The 23,659-nt window shown below is 43.1% G+C and overlaps 1 protein-coding gene and 1 long non-coding RNA gene across 2 annotated transcripts; both read right to left on the bottom strand.

Annotated features, from left to right (window-relative positions):
* Nucleotides 1-6,636: 6,636 nt before the first annotated feature.
* LOC134215719 (uncharacterized) lies at nt 6,637-7,610 on the bottom strand. Its single transcript, XR_009980281.1, has 2 exons — nt 7,407-7,610; nt 6,637-7,334 (listed from the first exon to the last, which is right to left on the bottom strand). It is a non-coding gene; the product is annotated as an uncharacterized LOC134215719 (long non-coding RNA).
* Nucleotides 7,611-22,059: 14,449 nt separating this feature from the next.
* LOC134215709 (probable alpha-aspartyl dipeptidase) lies at nt 22,060-23,458 on the bottom strand. Its single transcript, XM_062694839.1, has 3 exons — nt 23,164-23,458; nt 22,789-22,918; nt 22,060-22,729 (listed from the first exon to the last, which is right to left on the bottom strand). Exons 2-3 carry the CDS (start codon nt 22,905-22,907, stop codon nt 22,108-22,110), a joined length of 741 nt encoding a protein of 246 aa, XP_062550823.1. The 5' UTR covers nt 22,908-22,918; nt 23,164-23,458; the 3' UTR covers nt 22,060-22,107.
* Nucleotides 23,459-23,659: the final 201 nt, after the last annotated feature.

Genomic DNA, 23,659 nt, shown 5'->3' with positions numbered 1-23,659 from the left:
AAGCCAGTTTGCTTATTATTTATTCTCTCCCAACATTTTCCAACTTATAATCTTATTAATGCTTACTATTTAGACTTGCTTTGCTTACATTGTAAGCATTGCAATGTTTTCTCACGATATATTCTTTAATTTGCATTTCAAGCTTTTTTGAGATGGGATTTCATCGACGTTTGGCAGTAAAGCCTGAGGAACTTATCATCATGGACGACGAGGACTCTGCTTTTTCTTCCGCACATTCGCCGGGTAAGGTAAGTTTTCTCTTCTGCGGATCATTCCCGAAATACTGATGTTTTTTTCAACTTGCCCTTTCAACAGATTGCTATCGACGAGGCTTCAGCAGCAACAAAAATTATGGCGAACGATCTACTTCCAGGACTCTCGAAATTGTGCTGCAATTCGGAATCTACACCCACATTTAACCCAAAGAAAGGATATTTGAAACAGTGAAAGCGGTATCGTTGGCGGCCCGGCAGTCAGAGGAATAGTTTGTAGTGCTGATGTAGGAGGTGCCAGTAAATTGAGAGACAATCCGCTTTATTTAGTTGCCACAGTGATGTTATTTTATTATTTAGTGGGCCCTCCTTAGCCGTGCGGTAAGACGCGCGGCTACAAAACAAGACCATGCTGAGGGTGGCTGGGTTCGATTCCCGGTGCCGGTCTAGGCAATTTTCGGATTGGAAATTGTCTCGACTTCCCTGGGCATAAAAGTATCATCGTGTTAGCCTCATGATATTCGAATGCAAAAATGGTAAACTGGCTTAGAAACCTCGCAGTTAATAACTGTGGAAGTGCTCAATGAACACTAAGCTCCGAGGCGGCTCTGTCCCAGTGTGGGGATGTAATGCCAATAAGAAGTAGAAGAAGTGATGTTATTTTGCTTGAGTTTATTGTTTTGAGAAAACCACCGTAAATTACCGTATGCCTAAAAATGCAAATAAATACTTTTTCTGAAAAAAACACCTTAATAAAGTTTAAAAAAAAACTTTCTGAAACCGCATGTTTTTTTTTCTATTGCCATGTCATTATTTCTTGTTTTACTTTGTTAGGCATAAAGAATAATCCTGCGCTCCACGTCGTCTCGTACCTGCAGGATCGGAAGCGAACACCATCTTTGCAGGGTTGCTGTCCGGCATTCTTGCAACATGCCCTGCCCATGCCATTTGGTGCGGTGGCGAATCTTTTTTGACCGCAGCTTCTACTGGAGCCCGTAGTAGGCCCGACTTCCACAGATGATGCGCCTTCGTATTTCACGACTAACATCGTTATCAGTCGTTAGCAAGGATCCGAGGTAGACGAATTCTTCGACCACCTCGAAGGTATCCCCGTCTATCGTAACACTGCTTCCCAGGCGGGCCCTGTCGCGCTCGGTTCCGCCCACAAGCGTGTACTTTGTCTTTGACGCATTCACCACCACACCAGTCCAACTTTTATTGCTTCACGTTGTAGGCGGGTGTACAGCTCTGCCACCTTCGCAAATGTTCGGCCGACAATGTCCATGTTATCTGCGAAACAATTGAATTGACTGGATTTGTTGAAAATCGTACCCCGACTGTTACACCCGGCTCTCCACATGACAGTCCATCACCTTGTCTTAGTGTCCGGCGTAAGTAATGATCCATTAATTCGGTTTTATAATTGCCCTTTTCCACTTAAAGTCAACTTTTAGGGCTGTGTTTTTTACAAGCATATATAGCTTCATGGTTACTTGGGATAATCAACTAATCAAGCAACCAAATTAGCAACTGAGCAATCAACCATTCAAGCCCACTTCTAATCACTCAAGCAACCAATTAACCAATCAAGCAACTAATAAATCAACCAGCCCACCAATTAATCAATCAAGCAACAAACAGATCAACTAACCAATCAAACATTTAAGCAAGATACCAATGAACTAACCAACCAATAAACCAATTAGGCAACCAACCTATCAAGCAACTAACCAATCAAGCAACCAACCATTCAAGCAAGCTACCAATCAAGCAACCAACTAACAAATCAAGCAACCAGCCAATAATTCAACCATTCAAGTAAGATACCAATCATCCAACTAATCAATCAAGATACCAATTATCCAATCAAGCAACTAATCAACCAGCCATCAACCAAACAACAAACGAATCAAGTAACTAACTAAACAATCATTCTAACCCATTTCCAATCAATCAAGCAACCAATAACCAATCTTCCAATCAAGCAACTAACCAATCAGCCAATCAACCATTCAAGTAACCAGCCGACCAACCAATAAAGCAATCAATCAACCATTTAGGCAAACTATCAATCAACTAACCAACCAATAAACCAATTTGGCATTCAAGCGAGCTACCAATCCACCATTCATTATATTTTTATATTATATTTATTCAGACTATGGCCGAAGTGGCCTGTGCGGTATATAAGAGTCTGCTCTATTCGGCTCGGTCCATGGCTACACGTCGCCAACCACGTAGTCTACGGAGGGTCCGCAAGTCATCTTCCACCTGATCGATCCACCTTGCTCGCTGCGCACCTCGCCTTCTTGTGCCCGTCGGATCGTTATCGACCATTTTCACCGGGTTACTGTCCGACATTCTGGCCACGTGCCCGGCCCACCGCAGTCGTCCGATTTTCGCGGTGTGAACGATGGATGGTTCTCCCAGCAGCTCATGCAACTCGTGGTTCATTCGCCTCCTCCACGTACCGTCCGCCATCTGCACCCACCATAGATGGTACGCAGCACTTTCCTTTCGAAAACTCCAAGTGCGCGTTGGTCCTCCACGAGCATCGTCCAGGTCTCGTGTCCGTAGAGGACTACCGGTCTAATGAGCGTTTTGTAGATTGTCAGTTCGGTACGGCGGCGAACTCTATTCGATCGGAGTGTCTTGCGGAGTCCAAAGTACGTACGATTTCCAGCCACTATGCGTCTCCGAATTTCTCTGCTGGTATCATTTTCGGCAGTCACCAGTGAGCCCTTGTACACAAATTCTTCTACCACCTCGATTTCGTCACCACCGATGCAAACTCGCGGTGAGTGGCTCAGATTGTCTTCTCTTGAACCTCTTCCTATCATGTACTTCGTCTCGACGTGTTGATGACTAGTCCGATCCGTTTAGCTTTCCTCTTCAGTCTGATGTAGGCTTCCTCCATCTTCTCAAAATTACGTGCCATAATATCTATGTCGTCGGCGAAGCCAAATAGCTGGACGGACTTATTGAAATTTTACCACTCGTGTTAATCCCTGCTCTTCGTATTACCCCTTCCAAAGCGATGTTGAATAGCAGACACAAAAGACCATCACCTTGCCGTAGCCCTCTGCGGGTTTCGAAGGGACTCTAGAATGCCCCTGAAACTCGAACTACGCACATCACCCGATCCATCGTCGCTTTGATCAACCGTGTCAGTTTATCCGGAAATTCCTGGTCGTGCATTAGCTGCCATGGCTGGTCCCGATCGATTGTATCATATTCGGCTTTGAAGTCGATGAATAGATGATGTGTGGGCACGTTGTATTCGCGGCATTTCTGCAGTACTTGGCGAATGGCGAACACCTGGTCCGTGGTGGAGCGTTCGCCCATAAAACCCGCCTGGTACTGCCCCACAAACTCCCTTGCAATTGCTGCTAGTCGACGTCATAAAATTTGGGAGAGTACCTTGTAGGCGGCGTTCAGCAATGTGATTGCGCGGTAGTTGCTACAATCCAGCCTATCGCCCTTTCACACACTTCCATCCACTCCTGCGGCAAAACTTCCTCCTCCCAAATCTTGGTAATGACCCAGTGCAGGTCTCTAGCCAGTGCCTCACCACCGTGTTTAAATAGCTAGTTTAAATAGGTCAACCCCAGGGGCTTTGTTGTTCTTCAGCCGGCCAATCTCCTCCTGGATTTCCTGGAGATCCGGAGCCGGTAAAATTATGTCCTGCGTGCGTTCTCCCAGGTCCATCACCATACCGCCATCTTCGTCTGCCACATCGCCATTCAGGTGTTCTTCGTAGTGCTGCCGCCACCTTTGACCTCACGCTCGTTCGTAAGAAGGTTCCCGTTTATGTCCTTGCACATATCAGGCTGTGGCATGTGGTACTTACGTGAACGGTCTAACTTCTCAGGACTTGGGCTTGTGCGCTTTGAGCGGCACACGATCACTTTGGTGGGGCCTACTTGCGGATACAGCTTTTTATAGGAATTTAACAGGACCCACTGTCAAACCCCACCACATCCTAGGCAAGCCCCACAACTCGCAGATGGCCTGGGGAGGGATCGTCAAGCCCTTGGACATAGTCCCTGCAGCCCGAATCCACCATTCAACCAACTAACAAATCTAGCAACCAACCACCCAATTATTCATCCATTCAAGCAAGCTACCAATCAACTAATCGGCCAATCTAGCAACCTACCAATCCACAAGCCTATCAACTAACCAATGAAGCAACAAACTAATCAAACAACCTACCAATAAAGCAACTAACATTTAACCATGCTACCAATCAAACAATTAATCAAGCAACCCAATCAACCTTTCAAGCAACCAACAAAACAATTAATCAACCATTCAAGCAAGCTACCAATAAAGTAAAATAGGCAACCATCCTATCAAGCAACATAATCAACCAAATCAATCAACCAACCAACCATTCAAGCAAGCAAGCTACCAATCAATTATCCAATAAATCAAGCAACCAATTAACCAATCAAGCAACTAACCAACCAATAAACCAATTAGGCAACCAACCTATCAAGCAACAAACCAATCAAGCAAACAATCATTTAAACCAACTTCCAATCAATCAAGCAACCATTAACCAATCAATCAATCAATCAACCAATCAATCAATCACATAACCAACGAATCAAGTAACAAACTAACCTATCAAGCAAACAATCATTCAAGCCCACTTCCAATCAACCAAGCATCCAATTAATTAATTAAGCAACTAATCAATCTACCAACCCACCCTCAACTAAAAAATCATTCTAACCCACTTCCAATCAATGAAGCAACCATTAACCAATTTACCAATCAAGCAACTAACCAATCATCCAACCAACCATTCAAGCAAGCTACCAATCAACTTATCAACCAAGCAAGCGATTAACCATTGAACCAAATAACAAATCAACTAATCAATCAATCAATCAACCAACCAACTAATCAACCAACCAATCAAGCAACCAATCAACCATTTAGGCAAACTATCAATTAACTAATCAACCAATAAACCAATTAGGCATTCATGCGAGCTACCAATCAACCATTCAACCAACTAACAAATCCAGCAACCAACCACCCAATTATTCATCCATTCAAGCAAGCTACCAATCAACTGATCGGCCAATCAAGCAACCTACCAATCCACAAGCCTATCAACCAACCAATGAAGCAACAAACTAATCAATCAACCTACCAATCAAGCAACTAACCATTCAACTATGCTACCAATCAAACAACAAACCAATCAAGCAACCAACCAATCAATCAAGCAACCAACAAAAAAATCATTCAAGCAACCAACAAAACAATTAATCAACCATTCAAGCAAGCTACCAATAAACTAAATTAGGCAGCCATCCTATTGAACAACCAACCTATTAAGCAACCAATCATTCAATCATTCAAGCAAGCCCAACCAATAAATCAAGCAACCAATTAACCAATCAAGCAACTAACCAACCAATAAACTAATTAGGCAACCAACCAATCAAGCAAACAATCATTCAAGCCCTCTTCCAATCAAACAAGCTACCAATCAACCAACTAACTTATCAAGGAAATAACCATTTCACCAACTAACAAATCAATCAATAAATCAATCAATCAACCAACCAACTAATCAATCAACCATTCAAGCAATCAACAAAACAACTAATCAACTAACCAGCCGACCAACCAATCAACCAATCAACCAAATAACCAATCAATTAAGCAAACAACCAACAATCAACCAATCAAGCAGCCAACTATTCAACCAACTAACCAATCAAGCAAGCAACCAACCAACCAATCAAGCAACCTACCAATCAACCAACCAATCGACCAACCCACCAATCTACCGACCAACCAATGAAGCAACCAACCTACTAATCAATCATTCAACCAACTAACGAATCAGGCAAGCAACCTACCATTCATACCATACCATTCATACCATACCATTCAAGCAAGCTACGAAACAATCGAGCAACCAACCAACTAATAAAGCAATCAAGCAACTTAGCAATCAATTAGGCAATACACCAATCAATTAATTTTTCGAGCTGAGTCGATTGATGTATAATGGATTTCCGGACCTCCTATCAAAAGATCGTTTTTCGGTGATCCTAAAATATGTATTCGTAATAATTAAGGTAATTTATTATTACGGCAGTGTTGGAAACGTTGGTAGATTAATGTGAACTGGAGATAGCTGTGGAAGTGAGCATCGCTATGGAAGTCTGGTGGGAATTGCTTGGAAATTCGGGGAGCATTGCTTGGGAATTCCTGTGGGAATCGCCAGGCTATCGCTGTGGGCATTCTTGTGGGCATCGCTCGCCGGTGATTCCAGTGAACATTACTTTACGATTCTTGTGGACTTCTTCTTTTATGGCTCTACATTGCTACTGGAGCTTGGTCTGCTTTTCAACATAGTAATCTATTAGCATTGCCTCAGTTATTATCTGAGAGCTTTTCTATGCCCGCCATTGCATGATTCTGTATATTGTATGGCAAGTGCAATGGAAACACTATGCCAGAGAGTCGTGAATGTTTCACCTTCGCCTTTGCTCGCAGGGCTTATTGGACTCCTGTGGGCATCGGTTGAGAACTCCTGTAGAAATCACTGGTAGATCACTGTTGACATCACTTGTGGATTCATGTGGGAATCGCTGCTGGATCACTGTGAGCATCACTCGGAAATGTTTGAGCATTCCTATCGGCATTGCTTGGGAACTCCTGTTGACATTGCTTGGGGATTTTGGTTCGCATCGCTTGGGAATTCATGTAGGAATCGCTCTGCCAGTCCCATGTGATAAAGCATCAATTCGGAAATAAACTTCAAGCCAATTTTTCCCATCTTGAAAATGCTGGTGGATCACTGTGTACATAGCTTGCGAATCACGGTACGCCTTGCTTGAGGATTCCTGTGGGCATTGCTTGGGATTCCGGTTTGCTTCGCTTGGAGATCACTGCGGCTCGGAGATTTTTGTGGGCATTTCTTGGGAATTCCTTTAGGTATCGTTTGTCCGTATCTATGGGCATTGGTTGGGAATTCCTGTGGGAATCGTTGGAGGATCTCTATGGGTTTCGCTAAGGAATCACTGTAGGATTTGTTTGAGCATTCCTAAGGCCGGTAGATCAGCTACATTATATCCGAGATTATATCACCTGAAAAATATTATTTATAATGTATTAATTATAAGAGATACAACTCATGTGTAGTTATTATTTGATACTTACATGGGAACGATTGATGCTGCGTAGATCATAAAGAAAAATCAATAATTCTGTAATCAATTTCCGGCACTGTCATTTTTTATTTAATTTTCTTCAATCACTCTTCTGACAGACAGTGTCAGGAATCTGTCAAAACTCACAGCAAACACTTTCAAATAAATTTACCATAATATGAGTAAAATACACTAGCGCCTCTGGCGGTGCTGGTCTCGTCAGCTCATCTGGGTTGCATGAATTTTAAATCGGTTCTTCGGGACTCCGATGTCCCGGTTATTAGTTCCTGGCATAACTGTCCCATGTATATAGGGCTCTCATCATGTTTTCAGACATTGCTCGGGTAGAGAGTCAATTCTTCCGTCTTGTTCGGCCAGCAGTAAACTAAGCAAGCTAGACTTTATGTTTCTAAGGTAAGGAAGGCGCCTAATCACACCGATAAACAGAATACGATGGCCCAATCCCACACCAGAAAGCTATACCGCGAGTGGATGGTGAAACCGAAATGCATCTGAACGGACAACGAGACGTACATTAAAGTTTTTTCTAGGTAAGTCGGGAAAAGCTGCGAAAGAAGTACTTGATGTGACAAGCGACCGGTGGGCGCAGCAAATTTAGCAAGCCGTACATAACGACCAGTGTTCCATCAATGGCCATTGTGACACTCTCTTTCGGTCGGATCTCGCATTACGTGTCATTACGCAAAACCAGTTGTTGAGCGGAGAAACCAACGATGTTGCTTTTGTGCAGAAGGAAAACAGAGAAGGCCTTCAAAAACGCCAAGAATATGTAATGTGTGTAAAAAAGATGGCGTAAGTTTTCAACAGGATTTGATGGGTAGAGTTAAAAGTCCAAGGTGTAGGCGTTTAACCTATAAAAGGAGGTTAAAAAACCCAACTTTATAAAATCATAGCCAATATGTGTGTCTCCCTGAGAGGTTTAAAAACATTCGAATCAAAATGATTATTTTAAGACCTATGTATGTACACCTAAAGGACTGTCCCACATCGGTTTTTTTCCTTCACCGATGGAATTGGTAGCAGTGTTATCTTCTCCCTGGAACAAGTTGGATCTTGCCCTGCATCGAATCCATCATTTCACGTCCGACTGCGCTGGGTGGGATTCCAGCTACCGTTAGTTCAAGCCTGCCGGAGTTCCCGACCTTGTGAACCCACTGTGACTGCCAGGGACAGGCTTGTTCCTTAAATCCATCTCTTCTCGGCCGTTTGGGCCTGTTGAAACTTGAGGAATCTGACGAGTCTATCACCAGCTTTAGCCAATAGCCAATATTCGTGGCCGTCCATAATAGGCAACTGAGGTGTGCCACTTCGTGAACAAAGTAGATCAATGACGAAGAACACCTCATTGGCTCACTTGGGCAGCCGCATACGGTCAGGTATGTTACAAGCTAACGCTCATTACAGACCGCATCCTCTTCGCTTCTGTGCGTGTTCAATCAAATTTAAAATAAAATTGCTTGCTTCTTGTTGTTATTCAGGGGCAGCAGGGACTATGTCCAAGGACTTGACGATCCCTTCCCAGGCCATCTGCGAGTTGTGGCGCCTGCCTAGGATGTGGTGGGGTTTGACAGTGGGCTTTGTTAAAACTCTATAAAAAGCTGCATGTATCCGCAAGGCTCCGCCAAAGTGACCGTGTGCTGCTCAAAGCGCACAAGCCCAAGTCCTGGTGTTAGGTGGGACGCTTAACAGCCCTGACATGACGGCCCTCCGACGAGACAGGAGGTTTGCGCAGGCCCATTAAGCCGCCTTTAAAAACTACCATTACGAACGAGATAGAAGATAATACGACTCGATATAATCGGCAACTACCTAGGCGATGAATAAATGATCACGATTGGAAGCTTGGAACATGGAACTGCAAGTCGCTAGGCTTCGCAGGTTGCGACAGGATAATCTACGAAGAATTACATCCCCGCAACTTCGACGTCGTAGCGCTGCAGGAAATCTGCTGGACACGACAGAAAGTGTGGACATGCGGGCATCGAGCGGCTGCCTTCTACCAAAGCTGTGGCACCACCAAAGAGCTGGCAACCGGCTTCATAGTACTGGGCAAGATGCGCCTATGCGTGGTTGGGTGGCAGCCAATCAACGCAAGGATGTGCAAGCTAAGGATAAAAGGCCGTTTCTTCCACTATAGCATCATCAACGTGCACTGCCCACACGAAGGGAGACCCGACGACGAGAAAGAAGCGTTCTACGCACAGCTGGAGCAGTCATACGATGGATGCCCACTGCGGGACGTCAAAATCGTCATCGGTGACATGAACGAACAGGTAGGAAGGGAGGAAATGTATAGACCGGTCATCGGACCGGATAGTTTGCACACCGTATCGAATGGCAACGGCCAACGATGCATAAACTTCGCAGCCTCCCGCGGAATGATAGTCCGAAGCACCTTCTTTCCCCGCAAAAATATCCACAAGGCCACATGGAGATCACCTAGCCAAGAAACGGTAAACCAAATCCACCACGTTCTAATCGACGATAAATTCTGCTCCGACATCACGAACGTACGCACTTACCGCAGTGCGAATATTGAATCAGACCACTACCTCGTTGCAGTATGCCTGCGCTCAAAACTCTCGACGGTGTACAACACGCGTCGAAGTCGGACGCCGCGGCTTAACATTGGGCGGCAAGACGGTAGACTAGCCCAAGAATACGCGCATTAGCAACGGAAGAGCAGCTAGGCGCACCATCTCTTGAAGATGGCTGGAGAAATATTCGATCCGCCATTAGAAGCACCGCAACCGCTGCCCGAGAAGATCGAGGCCATGAAGAGACGGAGGAACTGTACCGCGCTAATAACGCACGAAAGTTCTATGAGAAGTTGAACCGTTCACGTAAGGGCCACGTGCCGCAGCTCGATATGTGTAAGGATATGAACCGGAACCTTCTTACAAACAAGCGTGAGGTGATCCAAAGGTGGCGGCAGCACTACGAAGAGCACCTGAATGGCGATGCCCCTGGAGTTGACCAACTACCAGGAGAGTTGTTTAAATACGGTGGTGAGGCACTGGCTAGAGCACTGCACTGGGTAATTACCAAGGTTTGGGAGGATGAGGCTGTAACCGTTCGGGGAATGTTCTCGAGGATTTGCTAAACGGTGGCTTTAGCGCCACTCTCAAAGAGAGACCACCGGTCGTGTTCGATTTGCACGACTTTTGGAGACCTTTTCGCTCAGGGAAACTTCTCGAAAGGTTCGCGGAATATTTGTAATCAATTTCGTAACGCATGCACTAGCTATGACTCTTTATTCGTACGAATTTCAGGGAAGGCATAAGGAATGTTCACTCATTCGAGTAAGGATACGAAACTAGAACTTAATTTTACTATCGAGTATGCTTTATTTGCCAACTGGCGTTAAACGTAACGTAATTCAACCAATTTAAAGTATTCAATCAAAACACTATATTTTAGATCAACGGTTCTCAACCTTTTTCTTGAGTGGCACCCCTTCAGACCTTGGCACAGCTTGAGGTACCCCCTATTTTTTTATTTACCAGTAAGCTCAATTGTAAAAATGGGTAAGTAATTTTCACTGGGCTTTTATCAAACCTAACCATTCAATTTGATTGAACATTCAAAAACATAATTTTGGGCTTCTGACGGATTTACGTACATCGACTTATCAATTTTCAACCTTGCTAACAATCCTAATTTTTATATTTAAGTGAGTTAGCTTCAACTATAATTATAACACAGATGCGTTACGAAAACAGAGTGAAATTTAGGATACTTCCACCGAAAAGAGTAAAAAATAGAGATGTTCGGTGTTTTCGAAAAATAAAACAGTTCCTGAAATTTTTAGTCTTCTGATGCAAGACCATGATGAAGGAGGCTGGGTTTGATTCCCGGTTCGGTTCAGAAAGTTTTCTCGACTGGGCAGTTTCATCGTGCCAACAATGCAAAAATAACAACAAAGTTTCGAAGCATCGCATTAAAAATATAATGCCAAGGAAAAGTTATACAACTCGAAAAAGTCTGAAAGCATTTTGAGCTTTTTACTAGGTAGAAAATATCTTTAAAATATGGGAGCCTAAGAGAAATTTTGTAATTGTTATCTAAAGTCTAGAAATGAAAGGGACAATGTTAGGTGTCAGTGTTTGAAAAAAATGGATTTTCTGTTTAAAAATATATAAAAAGTTTTTTTAACTGACTTTTTCTTTCAAACTTTCAAAAGGATTTAAAGCATTGAGTAAGCATTGAGTGACCCCAAAAAACGGAAGGTTGGTGTAAACATCGCGTTTTCAGTGAAGATTAGCAAGAGAAATTTTATTCACATTGACCAGAAGAAAACCGGTTTGCTCAACGAATGCATATCGTCTGTTCTTGACATCGTGTGCCCTGGGGAAAAAGCCTTCTTCAGTACCATTAGTTTGTCGAGGAACACGGAAAAATTAAAAGTGATCGCAGAAGATTCGAAAACTACACGGAAGAAATAAACTACCCAATAGTGAGTTTAATTCACCCAACCTCGAACATCCGTACGGGAAGCCAAAATTGAGTAAGTACGGTCGAAGTAGTTTGCCTTTACTCCCATGTTAAAAAAGTACCCAACGGAAAATTTATTGACCCAAATTTAAGTTTAATTCACTCAATTTCGACCTCAGGTAATATAACTCAACATTGGCTTCCCGTATTGAACTGGCGTCGTTGGATTGTTTTGCTCTTTTGTTTTGACAACAAAAGAAAGAGTGGATGAAAGCGAAGAGAAAAATAACTCAAAAGTAAGTTTAAAAGTACTCAATTTTGGGTACTTTTTTCTTCCGTGTACGTAATGTGAAAAAAAAAGCTTGCCTCTAATTCTATATACCCGCAAGCGATGAAAATACTGTTGTGAAAAACATGGCACAGGTAGCTTTCTTCTCCAGGGGAATTGTAGGTAGATCGTCTTCAAAACTCAGAGGAATTGTCAGCTTTGATTGATTTTGAGTTTTTTAAATAAAGTACCCCAGGTTGAGAACCACTGTACTATTATAATAAAATGTATCATTTGACTCCAAATGCATTTTTCAATACAATTTAAGCTATGACGCAATTTTTACATAAGACCTAACTATGTGTATTATTCTCGAACGATCAGCTTTTTGTTTTTAATAGGTAGAATCTTACAAAGAAGCCAAAATATAAGTTCCAGTTTGCAGATTTGGCCATTGGAAATAACGCTCCGTGCCATTGATCAAAAACTAGGATTTTATCTAATACATTATCGAACATTATATCTTTTTCATGTTAGTACAATACCATACACTAGAAATACTACAATAAGAGACGCCATCTTGTTTCCAGACGCAAGACGCCATCTTGTTTCCAATCGAACCGTCAAAAGCGGTTCCAATTCGACTTGTTTACATTTTGCATCCATAAGAAGCAAGCAAAAAGTTCAAGTGCTGCCAGTCTTATTTTTACGATATCATGCATTTTCATACGTTGCCATTTCGACAGTTTTTCACTCCATCGGTTTCTGGTTATAGGGTTGCTACCATACACTACGGATAGAAAACTCATGTTAAAATTGATTTTAAATGTGACAGGATTCGGCTTTACAGTCTCATTTGTTCAAACAATAATGTTTTAACTGCTCCAGGTTTCGGCTGTGTTTGGCAGCCTTCTTCTAGTTTAGATCATTCATTCGCATTGGACGCGTATTTAACGTACGGAATGGAAAAGAGCAAACATGGCCATGTAATAAAAAGCTTTTCACGTACCTGCGCAAGATTTTTCGATGACTCGATGCCGGCGGGAACGATGAAGCTTCGATGTTTTAACGATGGCCATGGTTTCCTCGATGATGGTGTAGGATCGGTAACGGGTAGCCATTACCTAAATGAAAAGGGATTGCAGATATTTGAATTATTAAAATGTAATCTAATCATAGTAGTCGAGGAATACATTCGCTCTCTTCTGAAGTTGTATTAATAGAATTCAGTCGTGTTTTATTGAACAGTCCGAAATATAACATTGGCGACGATAGGAAAAATCAGCGGAAAAAGGTGTGCTTCGGAAAGGCTAATTAAGAATTGTGAAAAATTCAAGATTTACTGTATATAACAAGTGATTGGAGGTAAGTGAAAAAAAAACTATATTCAGAAGCGATGCCACGTGTTTCGCTTAAATAAAACGATGGATGGAAAAAGCTGTTAAAAAAAACAGAACAAGATATAAGAGCATAAAATATTTAAAAAAAATTACGTAATAAAATAGTGAGGAACTTGTGAAATTTTTGAATTTATCATCATTTAAAATTAGCGTCACAAAAAAAAAAGAAAAATAAATTGCTTGATACTTCCTCACGATACTCTTCACATGTTACCATGACAGCCCTGGTGGTAGTAACGGAACATAAGAGTTCGTTTTTTTTTGCATTGGGTTCTGATTGAAATGGGGTATTTGTAATCCTATTGGAACGCCAATTGACAGTTGTTCTTTGTTATGAGTGGAAATGGGAAGAACAGTTAATAACAGAGTGTGTAATGGAAAGGAATTTATGAAATCATAGACGAAAATAATAATTGTATGCGGTGAGTAAGTGAAAATTCGTTGAAAAAGAGTAAACGTGTTGAGGCAACTGTGTGCCAATTGGAGAAGCAACTGTGTGCTGCTGGGAATGATGGCAAGAGTGTGCCAGTGAAAAACAAAACAAACAAAAAAAGAGGCAACCGTGTGCCATTAGAATACGGAATAGCAACCGTGTGCTAAATGTGATAGCAACTGTGTGCTCTGGAAAAAAAGGGTGAGTAGGCAGTCATAACATGATATCAAATAAAAGGAGTATTCATGCTTGGTTTATGTTACCAAAATGTTTTGATATTGACTAATTGCTGAAACGGACTTCTGTGTCCAGTTGTGATAATGATCAGATGAAAATTCTTATTAGAATTTAGGATTGGAGAGAAAAACTGATGTTCCGTTAACTTTGATCACTGTCGTGTGGGAATATCAAGCTGAACTAACGGAATTTAATGAATGGGTTTTGATAAAATATTTTAAGACAATGAATGGATGGAATACATTCGTTTTTAAATTGGCATCAAATGCTATATCTTGAATGCTTAATCAGGATGGATTCGATGCATCGGGTGCGGCCGTTTAACTTCGTTGCGGATAGGTCACAACTACCTACCGCTTGGCAAAAATGGAAGCTTGAATTGGAGCGATATTTCGATGCAAGCGGCATCATTTCTCAGTGGGAAAAGCGTTCCCAAATGCTTCATTTGGCGGGTCCGGAGGTACAGGAAGTGTTCGACCATTTGCCAGGTGTAGATGAGTTTCCGCTTGTTTTGGCGGACCCTCCTTACTACGATGTAGCGATTCGACGTCTTGATGAGCATTTTGAACCGATGCGTAGGAGGAATTATGAACGCCATTTGTTCCGACAAGTAATTCAAAAGGAAAGCGAAAGGTTTGCGGATTTTATTCTTCGTTTGCGCATCCAAGCGAAACGTTGTGAGTTTGATCGGTATGATGCTCGAGAAGGTGATGATAGAATCATCGAACAAGTTGTTGAAGGCTGTAAATCTTCCGAACTTCGTCGACAAATATTGGCTAGGGATACAGTCGGGATTCGCTGGTTGGGATTTTAATACTTGGGTCACTTTTTAGTTGGGCCTCCGCTGGTTGGGCCATGGCCCAATTAAAAAGCAACCGTACGTCAAAATTCAATGTAAACACGGAAAACGGGATTGGGCGTCACTGGACATCATTTGTGATGTTCAAGTCGAAATACACGTGTTCAAATGGCTGTCAGTTGACCCAACTAAAAAACCGAATTCGTTAGGGGCCCCATACACGCTCCGACATGTTGTACAACTTTGACTCCGCCCCCAGGAAATTTGGTTCGGTCGGAGTCAAGTCGGACCGTCTGTGGGCAAGTTGTACGACTGTTGAACAGTACAACTTGTCCACAGACGGTCGACTTTACTCCAACCGAACCAAATTTCGTGGGGGCGGAGTCAAAGTTGTACAACATGTCGGAGCGTGTATGGGGCCCCTTAGTTGGGCCGAGGTCGTCGCCCAACCAGCGAATCGCGACTGTATGTCTTTGGAGGAAATCGCGATTCTCGGAGCGACATTAGCAGATGTGCAGCAGCAGGTGAAAGAAATGAATCGCGTTCCTGCTGCATTTGAGCCGGTAGGCAATATCTTTAGCTAATAGTTGATAGGTATTTACATGTATATCTCATGAATTTTCAGCAGAACCTGAATGAGGTTTCTATGCGCGCAACTGGTAAGAAGTTTTTCGCGAAGGTCAATCGCTCAGAGCAGAGTTTTGGCAGACCGGGTAAAGGCACAGTAGGAGCTTGTTTTGCGTGCGGTCAAAGGGGTCATTGGAAAGGAGATTTAATCTGTCGGGCTAAGAATGCGAAGTGTATTAAGTGCAATGAAGTTGGTCATTTTGCAAATCGTTGTCTGAAGCGACCAAGCAATAGTCTGTACAATGGTCCATCAAATTTTAAAGCTAAGAGGGTTCGAATGATCGAAGAATCTGAGCTACCAGCGGACGAAATTTTTTATGCAATGGGGAAGAATGTTTTTGAATTCGACATAGGTGGCGTAAAAATCCCGATGATTATTGATTCCGGTGCCGATGCCAATATTGTTACGGAAGAAACATGGGTGAAGATGAACCATTTGGGAAATGAGTTTTCCGAAAACACACGAGGTAGATCGTAAACTAGTAGCGTATGCGACCAACAAGCCAATCGAGATTCTAGGAGTGTTCAGCGCGGTTGTTAGAGCAGGAGAGAAGCAAGCGGATGCGAGGTTCTACATTGCACAGCAGAGGCAACGTATTTTTCTCGGCGACAAGACAGCAACACAATTAGGAGTACTGAAGGTTGTTTTCGACGTCGCGTCAGTAAATGATGCCGAATTGGCCGGTTTTCCGAAGGTTAAGGGTGTCGTTGTAGAGATTCCCATTAACGATTCTGTCCAACCAGAACAGCAAGGGTATAGACGAGCGCCGATTGCTTTGGAAGGGAAATTTTGATAAACTGAAGTCACTACTGGATAAGGACATAATAGAAAAGGTTCATGGTCCATCGGCGTGGGTTTCCCGATGGTGCCAATAGTGAAGAACTCCGGTGAAGTAAGAATCTGCGTGGATATGAGACGTGCCAATCAGGCTATCCTTCGAGAGTCGCATCCACTACCACTCATTGAAGAAATGTTAGGAGGTTTAGGAGGGCCAAAAGTTTACTAAATTGGACGTCAAGGAGGCCTATCATCAACTTGAACTTTCGGAAAAATCACGATCAATAACAACTTTCATTACAAAGTATGGCCTATTCAGGTAGGTTAAATAGCAACAGTAACAATAATGAACTGGGCCAACAAATAATAAACCACAAATACTCCAAACACTTCTCAATTATTTTTTAGATATAAGCGCGTTATGTTCGGAATTTCATGTGCTCCGGAACTTTTTCAAAAGGTTATGGACACAATTTTGGCCGGATTGGAAGGTGTTGTAGTTTATTTGGACGATATTTTGCTTTTTGGTGGTACGCAGGAAGAACACGACAAGCGTCTGGAAGCCTTGATGAAAAGATTGAATGAATATGGGGTCCTTCTGAACTTGGAGAAATGTGTGTTCAACGTTGATAGGCTTGAATTTCTCGGCCATGAACTGTCACCTCAAGGAATAAAACCAATACAGAGTCGCGTGTTGGCAATTCAGCAGTTTCGGGAACCAGCTAACGCTGCGGAACTGAGAAGTTTTCTTGGTTTGGTTACATACGTGGGTCGTTTTATTCCCCATTTAGCGACCAAATCTGATCCTCTTCGCGTGTTGTTAAGAGCAGGAAACAAATTTGTTTGGACAAAAAGTCAGCAATCAGCGTTTGAGGACATAAAACGAGCGATCTGTAATATAAGTCATCTGGGATTTTTCGATCCCCGAGACAAAACAATCTTGACTGCAGATGCCAGTCCATCAGGCCTTGGTGCAGTTTTACTTCAAGAAAATGCCAATGGTTCAAAGAGGATTATTGCCTATGCTAGCAAATCGCTAAACGAATTGGAGCGCAAGTATTTTCAAACCGAAAAGGAAGCTTTAGCTTTGGTTTGGGCAGTCGATAGGTTTAACTTATATCTACAGGGAACGCGTTTCAAATTAATAACCGACTGTAAACCTTTGCTATTTTTGTTTAGTCCTCGATCCAAGCCATGTGCACGGTTAGAACGGTGGGTCCTGAGACTACAGTCTTACAGTTATGAGATAGTTCATGAACCTGGAAGCACTAACTTGGCCGACGCACTATCCAGACTGTCACAAGCAGATAATTCTCATTTTGACAATGATAATGAAAATTACGTACAATTTTTAACCAAGGCTTCGTCACCAGTTGCTATAAAGGTCGAAGAAATCAAATCCAAATCAAAAGACGATGAAGTAATCCGTGATGTCGTATTAGCGCTTAACGGAGAATGTTTAACGGAACGTGCAAAGTCATTCAAGCCTTATATGACGGAATTGTGCGTATCAGAAGACGTGTTGTTAAGGGAGAGAGGATCGTCATTCCACACTCTCTACAGGATCGCATTATAAATCTGGCACATGAAGGACATCCTGGTATTGTCGTAATGAAACGGCGCTTGCGACAAAAAGTCTGGTGGCCCATTATGGATAAACAAGTTGAAATATTTGTCAAAAGCTGCAAAGAATGTACCCTGGTATCCTCTTTATCTCCGCCGGAGCCATTGATTCGAACTAAAATGCCGGATAAACCATGGACCCACATCGCTATTGACTTTATGGGACCACTTCCTTCCGGCCACAACTTGTTGGTTCTTGTTGACTACTTTAGTCGCTTCATTGAAGTAGTTATCATGCGAGAAATAACAGCAAAGCTAACGATTCAAGCACTACATGAAACATTTTGCCGTTATGGAATACCGGAAACAATGAAGACAGATAATGGTCCGCAGTTCGTGAGTGAAGCAATGGATCAGTTCTGTGAAGAATTTGGAATTAATTTAATGAAAACCTCGCCATATTGGCCTCAAGCTAATGGAGAAGTGGAGAGAGCTAATAGGGCACTCAAAAAGCGACTTCAAATCAGTCAAGAAATGTCAAATCCCGATTGGAAATGGGATCTTAGAATGTACCTTTTAATGTATAATTCCACACCGCACTCCACCACTGGAGTAGCTCCATCGGCGTTAATGTTTGGAAGGGTTCTCCGTGACAAACTTCCCGAAATGCGTACGTTAGGAACCAAGTTGGTAGAGGACGTAATGGACCGCGACCGTGAAAAGAAGCTGAAAGAGGCAGAGTATGCAGACAAACGCAGACATGCCCAACCGAGTCAAATTGAAGCAGGGAACACAGTGATTGCTAAGCGTATGATTAAGGCCAATAAGTTATCCAGTAATTTCAGTCCCGAAGAATTAGAAGTGCTGTATCGGACTGGTTCCGATGTTGCAGTAAGATCAAAAGAGTCTGGAAGAATTCTACATCGGAACGTGTCTCACCTTAAACCTGTTGTATCTGGTTATCATACAACGGACCAAGGCAGTAGCAGTGCTCAAGAAACTACTGAAGATTCGGAAGCAATATCAAGCAACCAAGCAGCTCCGGAAACAACATTAGGAGATTCAAGTTCAGAAACAGTAGTTCTCAAACAGAGACCTCAACGAGCTCTTCGGCAGCCTAGGTATTTAAATGATTTTCAAGTGAATATTGTTCGAAACATGAAGGAAAAGGAGGGAATGTAGGATCGGTAACGGGTAGCCGTTACCTAAATGAAAAGGGATTGCAGATATTTGAATTATTAAAATGTAATCTAATCATAGTAGTCGAGGAATACATTCGCTCTCTTCTGAAGTTGTATTAATAGAATTCAGTCGTGTTTTATTGAACAGTCCGAAATATAACAGATTGCGGTAACGCGATGGCGTACTGCGATTTGGCGCGCAGCGATGAAGATGACCCGTGTGCGATATGGCCGATCTAAAGGTGCAGAGTGAGTGACAACTGGAACGGAAGCTCGGATCAGAGAGAGTGTTGCGGCACTTGGCCTGAATTTCCCCGGGACGATCGACTCCGCCAAATAGAGGCACACGTACCCAAGCGACCCGGCATCGCGTACCTTTCCGGTTCACCGAGCGGGGAGTGGTGTGTCCTCTATCCTTTAATTAGGATCGAGGTTCGTGGCGTGCGATTGACGACACGCAGAAAGACGAACCTACACTCTCTAAACGCTGGTCCGAAAATGTAACGCAATGGACCTTTCCTTCGGCAATCAACGACCGACGTGGAATATTCGCTAGGATTGGCTTAGCTACCTCACTCACCTCCGTTTGGCTACCTACTTGAGGCGGGCCTTCGCTGGGCACACGGGTCGGACGGACCTCGGACGGTCAACGGACGAAAGCGTGGTGAAGTACCAAGAACGGAATCTCGATGAGATGATGAATGCCACCGATTAGTGTCAGAAAATCCAGCCGTACGAAAAAAGCGCAGGGCGCTGCGTCTCCAACACGAAATCACATTTAATTTAAGGAATCGCTCAACACAATTAGATTTAATTACCTTTTTTCGTATTAATTCACTTTAATAAAACTATCTGAGCAGAAAACGCAAGAACTGAACGTAAGTATTTTATTCGCGCACTTCTGCTCTCCATCCGATTCGTAGACGAAATGAGCGAGTCTGAGTCGTACTTGCGCCAAGAAATTTCAAATCTTTTGAAATCATTTTACTATTCAACTATTCAAATCTGAGCTATCATTCAATTTGATTCTAAAGCATATTCAAATAAAATTGCGCCAACCGATTAGCATGGCGATCGGAGGCATGGCGCCTGTTTGCCGCCTATTTGCAGCTCACATGCATGCCATAATGAGTTGAGCTTTTATAACAAATACTATAAACTTGAAATTGATACAGGAACGAACAGATTTTACGAACGCAAACGAAACACGACACACGATCATAAATTAAAACAAAATTCAAAATTTATTTTTGTTTTATCGGTTCTAATCAAATATTGTTATTTAAATTTTAATCAAAATAAACGTAAAACGTTACAAGGTTCTGCCGCAGGAGTAGATGGAAGGTGTCGTGTGTACCATCTACAAAAAGGGCGATAAGCTGGATTGTAGCAACTACTGCGCAATCACATTGCTGAACACAAGGTACTCTCCTAAATTGTATGCCGCCGACTAAAACCAATTGCAAGACAGTTCGTGAGGCAGTACCAGGCGGGATTTATGGGTGAACGCTCTACCACAGACCAGGTGTTCGCCATACGTCAGGTATTGCAGAAATGCCGCGAAAACAACGTGCCCACACATCATCTATTTATCGACTTCAAAGCCGCATATGATACAATCGATCGGGACCAGCTATGGCAGCTAATGCACGAAAACGGATTTCCGGATAAACTGATACGGTTGATCAAGGCGACGATGGATCAGGTGATGTGCGTAGTTCGAGTTTCAGGGGCATTCTCGAGTCCCTTCGAAACCCGCAGAGGGTTACGGCAAGGTGATGGTCTTTCGTGTCTGCTATTCAACATCGCGTGGCCACACAGTTTCTTTAAGTAGCTTTGCAAAATCTTGTTCAATCCTACTCGTACACTCAGCCCAAGTAGCCTGTTCACGATCTCCGCCCAGTATATAATGTTGAAGGCATTGTACACATCAAGCATTATCACTGTTACCACCGATTTAATGGCACAAGCTTTTCGTAGACTACAGTAATCTTCAGGGATTTCGACTGAATTGGTTGCGTCAGCAGCTTCGTTCCTTGCAGTGCGTTTACTCATACAATTAGCCCGTGATTTGATCGAACATTTTCCAGAAGCAGCTGAGGCTATATTCGATGACTCTTATATGGACGACACTTTATCTGGTGCTGAATCATTCGAAACTGCAAGTAAATTACGGTATGGTGTCGAGAAGTTGATGATGTAGGATAAATTTCCCATTAGAAATGGTGCTCTAGCTCGCAAGAATTCACGACTCCGGTCTCAACGAGGCAATTAGGGCTTTGAAACCTTTGTGGGACCCAAAGCGCGACTTGTTCCTATTCCATCAACCTTGACGTGGCAGTAAACAATCGGAGTGTTTTATCCCAAATAGCACGGTTGTTCGACCCTTTGGGATTTTGGCGCCGGTGATTGTCGAAGCAAAAATGACAGCGGTGCTCATATGGCGGCATAGTGTTCAAAGTAACGGATTTACAGTGACTTATCTCCTGTGCAATAATTCCAAAGTGGTTCCTCTGCCGCCTTATTGCTCTCCAAGCTAGTCGCTAAAGTGGTACCAACTGTAAAGGTGCCGATCCACGAAGTGAGACTGGTCGGAGAGCCAAATAGTATTGGCCTGGATCAACAAACCTTTGGAACATGTTGGTGAATTTTCAGAAATATAAAACAGCTGATCGATGGATCCGTTTTCTATCGACCCCAGGTGAGCATCATCCGACTCGTTGCTGTATACTGGCCAATTGTAAATGGCTTTCGAGTACTTGGTTACAGCCTCTGGCAGCGCCCTCTCCGATTAGTACACTCTGTCGTCCACACATTTAAGTCTTCTGTAATGACTACTGGTTTGCGACCCACTAGGTCAGATGTCAGCAGGTCGACCTTTTGGAATTTCGAAGCAACATAATTGTAACCAAAAGAGTAAAATTTCAAACATTATACGAATATTTAACAACTTTAAACAAAACCCACACCTCACAAATTCAGCAAAAAGCTCAAATCCGATCCGGTATCGAACTCCTCGGGCTGGCTATCCTTTCTAAACAGTCTTGCCTTGCGTGTCCCAGTCAACGTCGCCTTATCACCCTCCACGAGCAGAGTGCTTCCTTCCCTTAATCCCAACACCGGCGTGTCGTTCTGCTCGTGAAACTGCAGAATACGCTCCTCCCTGGTTTCTCCCTTATGCGTTCCGCCCACTTCCGGGTCCAAATAGTGCGGATTGATGTTGAAAGGAACCAGCTGTAGCGCATCGAACGACGGCGGATACACAATCGGCATGTCGTTCGTCGTCCGGATACTCTTCGTTGCCACGTTCGTTCCGGCCGAACTTCCCACGTAGGGCACCGAATGGTTCAGCACCCGATCCCGAATGGGTTCCACCAAACCACGGTCGTACAGGGTTTTGAGCAGCAGAAACGTGTTGCCTCCACCGATGTAGATGGCTTGGGCTTCCTGTACCGCCGCTACCGGGTCCGGTTTGCTGTGGACGCCCTCGCAGTCGAAGCCCCATCTTTTCAGAACGGTTCCCACCTTCTCGGTGTAGCGGTCGTGATCAGCCAAGGCGTAGGGCACGAACAGAACTTTGTTGACATTATTTCTATAATTTAAATAAGATTTTTAATATGCCAAAGGAAACAATAAACTAATCACGCTGACTTTTTGAAATAGTTACTGAGATCCTGTTCGGCATGCTGAAGGTACTCGTATCCGTGGACGGCGGATGACGACATCAGGAAGAGCTGCCTTTTGGAAGTCATCTTGAGCACCGTGTTCATGGAGTTTTCACCTGAAACAGATAACAACCCAGCGAACGAAATTAATAACAAATATCTCCACAAAAACGAATCCATCTGCATCGTGCGCTAATGTTTCACTGTGCAGACTAAGGTGATTTAGGGAATCCAGTTGAGGAACATCGTTCCCAGAAATATGTAAATGAAGTCAATTGACCCATGAATACAATTCCCAATTAAGCGAAATTGAATTGCGCAATCTGCTTTCTTCGGGAGAACACCCAATTGGATAACTTACCTTCCAAAGATGAGCATCTGCCAGGGCAATCGAATGAAACTGATGGAGTGCTGACTGAAACTAAGTTCCCAGGGAGAGATAGCTGCGTTATCCTATTTAATACCTACTCTTACTAAATGCTTTTTAGTCTTCTGCTGTAGCTGCTGATATCAGCGTGAATAAGTGGAATAACTAAATACGCTTACATACGATTGGTCGCGGAGTACAATAAGCTGATAAGAAACAATGGTAATAATGGCCCTATCAAGTATGCATTTGGAATCTTTATAATGCAAAGAAGAGTTTGCCTACGCGCACCAGTTTTGTTTTGGTTTGTTTCATCTGCTTCGAGAAATTCAATCAAACTCATAAGCAAGCTTAGTCACACTCACATAGTCCCCCGTTAATGTGAGAGCGATTTGTCGTGAGCCGTGAGCTGTTCTGACAAATGAGAAGCTTCGTCGACCATGGTTTTTACTAAGGAGACTGTATTATAAAGAGAGGAAATTCCAATAAA

Source organism: Armigeres subalbatus, chromosome 1 (genome assembly GCF_024139115.2).
Source record: "Armigeres subalbatus isolate Guangzhou_Male chromosome 1, GZ_Asu_2, whole genome shotgun sequence".
NCBI lineage: Eukaryota > Metazoa > Arthropoda > Insecta > Diptera > Culicidae > Armigeres > Armigeres subalbatus.
This window is presented reverse-complemented; position numbering and strand designations above follow the sequence as displayed.

Coding starts and splice junctions, on each gene's coding strand:
- LOC134215709 (XM_062694839.1), bottom strand. CDS start 22,907: ATGAACACGGTGCTCAAGATGACTTCCAAAAGGCAGCTCTTCCTGATG. Junction 22,730..22,788: donor CTCAGTAACTATTTCAAAAA/GTCAGCGTGATT, acceptor TTTAAATTATAG/AAATAATGTCAACAAAGTTC.